Source organism: Leptodactylus fuscus, chromosome 11 (genome assembly GCF_031893055.1).
Source record: "Leptodactylus fuscus isolate aLepFus1 chromosome 11, aLepFus1.hap2, whole genome shotgun sequence".
Lineage (NCBI taxonomy): Eukaryota > Metazoa > Chordata > Amphibia > Anura > Leptodactylidae > Leptodactylus > Leptodactylus fuscus.
In genome coordinates, this window is record NC_134275.1 from 59659639 (window position 1) to 59671405 (window position 11767).

An 11767-nucleotide genomic window follows, 5' to 3' on the forward strand; every position below is an offset into this window, starting at 1 on the left:
CTCAGGCCTTTGTCTTCTCCTGGCCCCTCCTGTGTGTGTGAGCTGTGTATGTCAGGTTGTCTTACAATGAGATGCTAGGCAGTGTGTGTGCATGCTGTGGGCTGCGCTCTTGTGGGTCTGTATGGGTGTCACCGGTGGGCAGAGGATATGGGACACGTCCTGTCGTTCACACACTGCAGTAAGTGCCGCCTGCTGTGTCATTGTGTCTGCTTGTGAGTGCACAACCATTGTGTCTCTATGATATGGGTGTCAGCTATAGACCGGTGTCAGCATCACTATCGTCACATGTCATTGTGCTGCCATTGTCATATATCTTCAAGAGTATGAAAATGTGATTTGTTTGTAAATGCTGTGTATTATCAGTGTTGTGTTTGTGTAATATCAATCTTGTGTATGTGTATTATCAGTGCCCTGTATCTGTATTATCAGTGTTGTGCAAGTGTATTATCAGTCTTGTGCAAGTGTATTATCAGTCTTGTGCATGTGTATTATCAGTCTTGTGCATGTGTATTATCAGTCTTGTGTTGTGTATGTGTATTATCAGTCTTGTGTTGTGTATGTGTATTATCAGTCTTGTGTTGTGTATGTGTATTATCAGTGTTGTGTTGTGTATGTGTATTATTGATGCTGTGTATGTGTATTGTGCATGTGTAATATCAGTGCAGTGTCTGTGTATTACCAGTGCTGTGTATGTGTATTATCAGTGTTGTGCATATGTATTATTGATGCTGTGTATGTGTATTATTGGTGCTGTGTATGTGTATTATTGGTGCTGTGTATGTGTATTATTGGTGCTGTGTATGTGTATTATCAGTGCCTTGTATGTGTATTATTAGTCTTGTGCATTTGTATTATCAGTGCTGTGTATGTGTATTATCAGTGCCTTGTATGTGTATTATTAGTCTTGTGCATGTGTATTATCAGTGCTGTGTATGTGTATTATCAGTGACTTGTATGTGTATTATCAGTGCTGTGCATGTGTATTATCAGTGCTGTGCATGTGTATTATCAGTGCTGTGCATGTGTATTATCAGTGCTGTGTATGTGTATTATCAGTGCTGTGTATGTGTATTATCAGTGCTGTGTATGTGTATTATCAGTGTTGTGCATGTGTATTATCAGTGCTGTGTATGTGTATTATCAATGACTTGTATGTGTATTATCAGTCTTGTGTATGTGCATTATCAGTGTTGTGCATATGTATTATTGATGCTGTGTATGTGTATTGTGCATGTATAATATCAGTGCAGTGTCTGTGTATTACCAGTGCTGTCTTTGTGTATTACAAATGCAGTTTCTATATTACCAGTGCTGTATATTATCAGTACTGTGTATGTGTATTACCAGCGCAGTGTCTGTGTAGTAGCTGTATATGTGTTGTCACTGTGCATAACATATGGCAGGGGTCCCCCTTTAGTCACACTTCCTCTCCCCATACATCACCCATAGATTGCAGAAATTTTCTAAGACTCAGGATACATGTTCAGGTTTTTAGTTGCGCTTTTTGTAGCTAAATCTAGTATTGGGTTTAGACGAGCCTTTATGGCATCTCTTTGTTCTTGTGTGTCCTAACTCAGGTACTGCAGTGTGTGACCATGTAATGTGTTTGCTTCTCCTGCAGAGGACGCTCCATCAACTGCCTCCAGCACCCCGGACTCCTGCCCCCCGGATGGTAAAGATCCTTTGTGTATGTATGTTGTTCACCGAATCCTACACCCCTTGTGATTGTAGACAGCGTCACCTCCTACAGTCTGGAGATTGATCGGATCAGTCCCATACATAGAATTCATTGGGTCCCATCACAAAGGGCCCCGATATCCCACAGCAAAAGAGACGTGATATTTTTTTGGACCAGCACTGGGTTTTACCGCACCCTCCATAGCTGGACCCCTCTCTTCTAGGTCCCTGTATCTACAGCATGGTCTCCCTCTATGGGGGGTTACACTGTTGGGCTGTCACTATGGTCTCTTATAAGAATTGTACGCCTATTCCATTGGTGTTCCGGTCAAAATATATTCTGTGGTGTATGGCAGAATGTAACGCTGAGGCTTCAGTGCACCATATCCTCCAGCTTGGGGCGACTCTGAAGCATATGACCAATCATCATAAAGAAGTCACACAAGTCACACCCACTTGTCCAGCAGCAGATCAGTTAGAGTACCAGCCTGTCTGTATGACATTGATCTGCACCACCAGACTGATCACATTGTTACTGGATTGTACTATACTGACCTGGGTGTCGTTACACTGTGTCATGATGAGCTGACTTATTTTCTATGACATCACTGTCTGTTCTCAATGGATCACAAAGTGTCGCTACTATTCATCATCCTAACCAATTACTCCATTTATAGATATCTGGGGTCAGGGGGCCACACCTCTGACACCTTTCCAGTACTCAGTGACCTTTTATTCAACCTGGCTGTCTCTGTTGTAGGTGACCTGGACGATGCTGCGGTGACCCTGGCTGATCTGTGGCCCTTACCTTCACCTCAGGAGCCGACCTTTTCTTACATTACCATTGGAAGCTCGGTACCATTACCCCGTCCCTCAGTAAGGGCCCGGAAGGGGCGGGGTCTGGGCCGAGGACCATTACCAAGAAAAGAGGAAGTAGAAGTGGAGGAGGAAACTGTAAGCTATGTTCTTCTGGAAAAGGTGTGTCAGGTGACACAAGCCCTGCCCCCGAGGAACTACGAGGAAGAAACACTAATGGAGAAACCTCAGCCAAGAGTATCAGGATTCACAATAGGTGAGATTTATGTGCTGCATGTCAAGTCACAGCATAATAGTGAGTGCAGCTCTGGAGTATGATACAGGATCAGTACAAGATAAGTAATGTAATGTATGTACACAGTGACTGCACCAGCAGAATAGTGAGCGCAGCTCTGGAGTATAATACAGGATGTAACTCAGGATCAGTACAGGATAAGTAATGTAATGTATGTACACAGTGACTGTACCAGCAGAATAGTGAGCGCAGCTCTGGAGTATAATACAGGATGTAACTCAGGATCAGTACAGGATAAGTAATGTAATGTATGTACACAGTGACTGCACCAGCAGAATAGTGAGTGCAGCTCTGGAGTATAATACAGGATGTAACTCAGGATCAGTACAGGATAAGTAATGTAATGTATGTACACAGTGACTGTACCAGCAGACTAGTGAGTGCAGCTCTGGAGTATAATACAGGATGTAACTCAGGATCAGTACAGGCTAAGTAATGTAATGTATGTACACAGTGACTGTACCAGCAGAATAGTGAGCGCAGCTCTGGAGTATAATACAGGATGTAACTCAGGATCAGTACAGGATAAGTAATGTAATGTATGTACACAGTGACTGCACCAGCAGAATAGTGAGCGCAACTCTGGAGTATAATACAGGCTGTAACTCAGGAACAGTACAGGATAAGTAATGTAATGTATGTACACAGTGACTGTACCAGCAGACTAGTGAGTGCAGCTCTGGAGTATAATACAGGATGTAACTCAGGATCAGTACAGGCTAAGTAATGTAATGTATGTACACAGTGACTGTACCAGCAGAATAGTGAGCGCAGCTCTGGAGTATAATACAGGATGTAACTCAGGATCAGTACAGGATAAGTAATGTAATGTATGTACACAGTGACTGCACCAGCAGAATAGTGAGCGCAACTCTGGAGTATAATACAGGCTGTAACTCAGGAACAGTACAGGATAAGTAATGTAATGTATGTACACAGTGACTGTACCAGCAGACTAGTGAGTGCAGCTCTGGAGTATAATACAGGATGTAACTCAGGATCAGTACAGGCTAAGTAATGTAATGTATGTACACAGTGACTGTACCAGCAGAATAGTGAGCGCAGCTCTGGAGTATAATACAGGATGTAACTCAGGATCAGTACAGGATAAGTAATGTAATGTATGTACACAGTGACTGTACCAGCAGACTAGTGAGTGCAGCTCTGGAGTATAATACAGGATGTAACTCAGGATCAGTACAGGCTAAGTAATGTAATGTATGTACACAGTGACTGTACCAGCAGAATAGTGAGCGCAGCTCTGGAGTATAATACAGGATGTAACTCAGGATCAGTACAGGATAAGTAATGTAATGTATGTACACAGTGACTGCACCAGCAGAATAGTGAGCGCAACTCTGGAGTATAATACAGGCTGTAACTCAGGAACAGTACAGGATAAGTAATGTAATGTATGTACACAGTGACTGTACCAGCAGACTAGTGAGTGCAGCTCTGGAGTATAATACAGGATGTAACTCAGGATCAGTACAGGCTAAGTAATGTAATGTATGTACACAGTGACTGTACCAGCAGAATAGTGAGCGCAGCTCTGGAGTATAATACAGGATGTAACTCAGGATCAGTACAGGCTAAGTAATGTAATGTATGTACACAGTGACTGCACCAGCAGAATAGTGAGTACAGCTCTGGAGTATAATACAGGATGTAACTCAGGATCAGTACAGGATAAGTAATGTAATGTATGTACACAGTGACTGCACCAGCAGAATAGTGAGTACAGCTCTGGAGTATAATACAGGATGTAACTCAGGATCAGTACAGGATAAGTAATGTAATGTATGTACACAGTGACTGCACCAGCAGAATTGTGAGTGCAGCTCTGGAGTATAATACAGGATAAGTGTACCTGTAGTCTTAAGGATATGTCTCTAGCTGTATACTGTCCAACCACGATTGCTGATATGTGAATAATCTGAGTAAAATGCTAAAATGAGCAGTGATTTTAATTTGGGTCCTAATCACCCAGCCCTACATATGACGGTTCTATTCTCCAGATAGGTTATACTCAGGTTATTCAAATAGTGACATCACTTCTCTTCACTTGAACAGTTAGAAGAAAAATAAGTGAACCCTTTAATTTATTAAGAATTAAAGTGAGAATTTTTATAAATTTACATATAGTTTAAGGGGAATTTTGGACTGTTATCCCCTCTAAATGTATTTCAGGTCATTAGTATATCTGGGGTGCCTTCAGAACCCTCTTCAGGTCAGGACTTGCGATCTCAAAACAGAAATCTTCCATCTATAAACTCTTTAGTGGATTTCCTTGTGGCTTTGAGTCATAATGGTATCACCCATTGTCTCTTCTGGATGTTACATCTTCCTGTAAATGTATGCAATACCACTTACAAGTCATTGTACCTTGAGTGATCTCATGGTATCCAGACCCAAGAGCCACCCAAACCATAATGCCACCTTCACCAGGATGCACAGTTGGGAAGAGGTGTTGGTGCAGTATGCGGTCATCTGGTTGTATTTGCTCCAGTTTTGTCTCCTCTGTCCATAGAACATTCCCAGGAACATCCCAATGGTCTTGGTTAAACATGAGATGAGCTGACATGTTTCTTTGGATAGCTGCAACTTTTTGTGGTGTCTGTTTACGTGTGACATTATGTGTATCAGTCACAAGGCCTGTAAACACTTCATTTACATGCACATGAATGGGCTGCGCTTCAGCACCAAGCACAGGCACTACCTAAATATACGGTGCTGTGCACTGTAAGTACTGAGGAGGCTGCAGCGCTCAATAAAATGCTGCAGTCTCTTCTGGGTGCCAGACACCCAATAATCTTCAGTTGATCACCTATGGTAAGGATAGGCCATCAACTAACAAGCCTGGAACATTCCCTTTAATGCAGGCATCCAGGGAATTGCAAAAGGTTCGCTTACTTTTTCTTGCAAGTTATTCAGGAGAGGACATCACCACTTGCCAGATATCAGTGATATTATACAAGAGGTGACATCACCACTGTCTAGATATACAGTAAAAGTGATATTATATTATAGTGATATCGCTGCTCTCCAGATATTGGAGATATTATACCCCAGATGACATCACCTCTCTCTATATATCAGTGATATTATACAGGAGGTGACATCACCGCTGTCTAGATATACAGTAAGTGATATTATATTGTAGTGACATCACCGCTATCCAGATATTGGAGATATTATACACGAGGTGACATCAGATATCAGTGATATTATATTGTAGTGACATCACTGCTCTTCAGATATCAGTGATATTATACAGAATATGACCTCACAACTTGCCAGATGTCAGTGATATTATATTGTAGTGATATCACCACTCTGCAGATATCAGTGATATTATACTGTAGTGACATCACCACTCTCCAGTTATCAGTGATACTATACTGTAGTGACATCACCACTCTCCAGATATCAGTGATATTATACTATAGTGACATCACCGCTCTCCAGATATCAGTGATACTATACTGTAGTGACATCACCACTCTCCAGATATCAGTGATACTATATTGTAGTGACATCACCACTCTCCAGATATCAGTGATATTATACTGTAGTGACATCACCACTCTCCAGATATCAGTGATACTATACTATAGTGACATCACCACTCTCCAGATATCAGTGATACTATACTGTAGTGACATCACCACTCTCCAGATATCAGTGATACTATACTGTAGTGACATCACCACTCTCCAGATATAAGTGATATTATACTGTAGTGACATCACCACTCTCCAGATATAAGTGATATTATACTGTAGTGACATCACCACTCTCCAGATATCAGTGATACTATACTGTAGTGACATCACCACTCTCCAGATATCAGTGATACTATACTGTAGTGACATCACCACTCTCCAGATATAAGTGATATTATACTGTAGTGACATCACCGCTCTCCAGATATCAGTGATATTATACTGTAGTGACATCAGCACTCTCCAGATATCAGTGATATTCTACTGTAGTGACATCACCACTCTCCAGATATCAGTGATACTATACTGTAGTGACATCAGCACTATCCAGATATCAGTGATTATACAGCGCTGGTATATAGGGGCCGATACAATGGGTCTGCTATGGCTCCCGCTGTTATTTTGCGGATTATCGCCTGGGTCTCTGTGATCTCTGTAAGCCGACTAGCTTTGTATTGAATCTTTTGTGAATGACTGGAATCCTTGGCCGCAGTGCACACCTGGCCCTGGCTGTGGTAGGAGGCAGGATGATTGTGGGAGACACGTGGGGCTCATCCTCACCACTGCAGGAGCTCTTATTATTGGGGAGGGGGGCACTTGTGTCTTGGGGGCAGCCCTGCAGGATGGGCAGCTGTTCTGAGCTTTTTCTGCTGGTCTCTGGGAGGGGCTGTCCCTGTCAGTCTATATTTAGTGTCTTCCTCCGTCCCTCACAGACGCCCACCACCTGTCACCCCAGAACCGGAGCAGCTACCAGGAGGACACCATGAGGAAAGCGGGTGAGTCCTGAGGGAGACATAGGGTGGAGGATGAGAATGGGGGGTAGAGGGAGGAGAGGGTCACACGGTGACAGCCTCCTAGAATATGTGGGTCCCTTCAGTAAAATGGTCAGAGCCCCACAACTCCTTTCATCCACCCAATAACCCGCGTTACACATGTGATGGGCAATATGAGAGGATGTTTTGGGGTTCACATAATTTTGTAATCTGTGGGAGGGGGTCATGTGGTCTCCCTGCATGTGGGTCCATCACAGGAAACAGAAATCTGGGGCCTGTGGAGTCAATGGAGGACAGCCTGGGCCCTATAGTTAATAGCCTGGGCCTGTAAGGCCTGTTGTGTTATTGGGACCCCAGCCCGGTGCTCGCTGTGCAGAAGCTTCTCCCCATTACAGCTTATTATAGGGAAAGGGATCTTTGGTTACAGCAGTGTCTGCTAATAGTTGGGTCCCCTGGATGGCAGGTGTGGGGGGCCCAGGCCATATTGATCATTTCACTAGACAGTCTATATCTGCTGTAATTTCCGGACTGTGATGTCATCACATAATGCAAAGATGATGTGTCAACATATCATGGGTGATACAGCTCCACTGTCACGGGTCGGGATGGATGACGAACAGATTACCAAGCTCTAATCCTGCTCTGAGCCCTTGCTGACACTCTCCTCCTTCTCTGCTACCACGCTCACACTCTTCTTCTGCTGTGCACCCATACTGATACTCTTCTGCCACTGTGCCCATACTGACACTCTCCCTTCTCTCTGTGCTCATACTGACACTCTCTGTTCCCATATTGACGCTCTACCTTCCCTCTTCATCCATGCTGACTCTCTTCCAGCACTCTTTCTGACTCTCTCTCTTCACTCTTTGCTCGTACTGCCCATATTAATTTTTCTCTCTTACACCTGTGCCCCTGTTGGACTCTTCCTTTCCTCTACAGCCATGGTGACACCCTCCATGCACTCTGCACTGCACTCATACTGACACTCTCTCTTCCTTCTGCACCCATACTGATGCTCTCTCCCTTCCCTCTGCACCCATACTGATGCTCTCTCCCTTCCCTCTGTGCCCATACTGACGCTCTCTCTTCCCTCCGGGTACATACTGACACTCTCTCTTCTTCCTACATCCATACTGACTCTCTCCCTTCCCGCTAGGCACATACTGACTCTCTCCCTTCCCGCTAGGCACATACTGACACTCTCTCTTCCTTCTGCACCCATACTGATGCTCTCTCCCTTCCCTCTGTGCCCATACTGACGCTCTCTCTTCCCTCCGGGTACATACTGACACTCTCTCTTCTTCCTACATCCATACTGACTATCTCCCTTCCCGCTAGGCACATACTGACTCTCTCCCTTCCCGCTAGGCACATACTGACGCTGTCTCTTCCTTCTGCACCAATACTGATGCTCTCCCTTCCCTCTGTGCTCACTCTTCTCTCTTTCAGTGGCAGACCTCCTGTACTGGAGGGACATCACTCTCTCTGCCGGCTGTCTCACCGGTCTCACCCTGTGCCTGCTGTGTCTGATCCAGTTCAGTGTGATCAGTGTCATCTCGTACGCCTGCCTCCTCACCCTCAGTGCAGCGCTCATACTGCGACTCTACTACAAACTACTGAAAAAAGGAGATGGAGGAAACCCCTTCCAGTGAGTGGCCCAAGAGATTGGGGGTCCCTTGTGTCAGGGATGCTTAGGGGTCAGGAGGACTTGATGTAGCAGAGCTAGTGGTGCTCGGTATCACTGAGCATTGCAGTAATGATAGTTTTATGTGGTGTAGCACAGTTGGTTGTGTTTTGTGCCTGATCTGCCTTTTGTCTCCTCAGGAAGTACCTGGACATGGATCCAATCCTTCCCCCCCAACAGGTGGAGGCTGTTGCCTCTCGTCTTGTGATTCTCTTCTTTTCTGCACTCTCCACCCTCCGCAGACTCTTCTTAGTGCAGGACACAAAGGAGTCAATGAAGGTAAAGTTAACAGACTGCCATATGTAGTAGCCCCTCCCCCACAGAGCGGTTCATATGTCGCCCCTACCCCTCACATCTGTACATGGCGATCACTGTTGATTTACGCTCATATTTATCTTCTTTCTCCTTCCACAGTTCTTGCTCCTCCTCTACCTCCTCACATATATTGGTGCTGTGGTTAATGGACTGACCCTGCTCCTCCTCGGTAAGACCCTGATATCTTATATAATGGGGTGTAAGGAGAGGATCACTAGATGTGGTGTGTGCCCCCCCTACTGTATATACTGGGGTGTGAAGAGAGCAGCGCCAGATGTGGTGTGTGCGCCCCCTTCTGTATATACTGGGGTGTGAAGAGAGCAGCGCCAGATGTGGTGTGTGCGCCCCCTTCTGTATATATATTGAGGTGACTCTTTCTTCTCTCTTTCAGTTGTCATTGGAGTCTTTACGTTCCCTGTCTTGTACAAACACAACCAGGTGGGTACATGCCCGGCACCTACAAATGTCATGTATAGAATATCGAGGCAGCCATCGGTAGAGAGCAATCCTGTATACAGTTAGTGAGGAGGTGTATATAGAAATTCCGAGGAATCCTCTCAATGGGTCTCTGTTCTCTCTGCAGGCCCTGGTCGATCGCTACGTCTCTATGGTCACTGGACGGGTGGCAGCGTTTCGAGCAAAGTAAGAAAATCCACAGAAGAGAATGACCTGTATATCATTCCTATATCTTTACACACTATGTAATAAGTCCTAACTGCAGTCCTATGTAACACAGCAGATAACACAGTGATAACTCTCTGAGTACAGGTAATGTAGTAGATGTCACCTGCAGTCCTATGTAACACCACAGATAACACAGTGATAACTCTCTGAGTACAGGTAATGTAGTAGATGTCACCTGCAGTCCTATGTAACACCACAGATAACACAGTGATAACTCTCTGAGTACAGGTAATGTAGTAGATGTCACCTGCAGTCCTATGTAACACTACAGATAACACAGTGATAACTCTCTGAGTACAGGTAATGTAGTAGATGTCACCTGCAGTCCTATGTAACACTACAGATAACACAGTGATAACTCTCTGAGTACAGATAATGTAGTAGATGTCACCTGCAGTCCTATGTAACACCACAGATAACACAATGATAGCTCTCTGAGTACAGATAATGTAGTAGATGTCACCTGCAGTCCTATGTAACACCACAGATAACACAGTGATAACTCTCCGAGTACAGGTAATGTAGTAGATGTCACCTGCAGTCCTATGTAACACTACAGATAACACAGTGATAACTCTCTGAGTACAGGTAATGTAGTAGATGCCACCTGCAGTCCTATGTAACACTACAAATAACACAGTAATAACTCTCTGAGTACACTGAGTACAGGTAATGTAGTAGATGCCACCTGCAGTCCTATGTAACACTACAGATAACACAGTGATAACTCTCTGAGTACAGATAATGTAGTAGATGTCACCTGCAGTCCTATGTAACACTACAGATAACACAGTGATAACTCTCTGAGTACAGGTAATGTAGAAGATGTCACCTGCAGTCCTATGTAACACCATAGATAACACAGTGATAACTCTCTGAGTACAGGTAATGTAGTAGATGTCACCTGCAGTCCTATGTAACACCATAGATAACACAGTGATAACTCTATATACAGGTAATGTAGTAGATGTCACCTGCAGTCCTATGTAACAGCACAGATAACACAGTGATAACTCTCTGAGTACAGATAATGTAGTAGATGTCACCTGCAGTCCTATGTAACACTACAGATAACACAGTGATAACTCTCTGAGTACAGGTAATGAAGTAGATGTCACCTGCAGTCCTATGTAACACCACAGATAACACAGTGATAACTCCCTATATACAGATAATGTAGTAGATGTCACCTGCAGTCCTATGTAACACTACAGATAACACAGTGATAACTCTCTTGTACCCTGTGCCTTCTTTTTGCTTTAGATTTCGGGCTCAGCTCAGAAAACAAGGAACCAAAAGAGAATAATAAATGTGCACCCACCTCCCCTGCCCCTCTCTCCAGTGATCAGCTGTAGCACCATTACAACTGTTCCCCACAGCAACTCCCAGTCGATGCTTAGAAGACTCCCATCATTGTTACACACAGAACGAGTCACATGACAAGGATTTGATAATTTGTTTTTTGGAATAATATGATAAATAAATAGTTTTGTTTTTTTTATTTCAACTTTGGTTTCTTCTCTGACCTCACAATAATATCTTTTCTGGATCTTTCTGGAGTCTTTTCTGGAGTTGTTCTTTAAGCCATTTCCTAATATGCATCAGGTAATGGCCAGACAAGAGGCAGTAAGTAAGACAAGTTACCAATAATCCAACACCCCTGATTCGCAGAGTCTAAGATTTCCCCATACTTGAAGACAAGGGTTACGATCCCAGGTGGCAGGAAACAGGTGCACTTGCTGAAGGACTGGTGCATTTGAACTAAGGACTAAACCGGAAACCCTATAGCGGAGAGAGA

The 11767-nt window shown here is 44.1% G+C and overlaps 1 protein-coding gene across 2 annotated transcripts; it reads left to right on the forward strand.

Moving 5' to 3' along the window:
* RTN2 (reticulon 2) lies at positions 1-11476 on the forward strand. Of its 2 annotated transcripts, none has more exons than XM_075259276.1 (10): positions 1-178; positions 1622-1687; positions 2438-2749; positions 7227-7289; positions 8736-8934; positions 9111-9249; positions 9385-9454; positions 9677-9723; positions 9869-9927; positions 11233-11476. In XM_075259276.1, exons 1-10 carry the CDS (start codon positions 148-150, stop codon positions 11273-11275), a joined length of 1029 nt encoding a protein of 342 aa, XP_075115377.1. In that variant the 5' UTR covers positions 1-147; the 3' UTR covers positions 11276-11476. The 2 variants fall into 2 exon arrangements, with proteins under 2 accessions (XP_075115377.1, XP_075115378.1); XM_075259277.1 differs by having other exon boundaries at positions 1622-1672.
* The last annotated feature ends 291 nt before the right edge of the window (positions 11477-11767 follow it).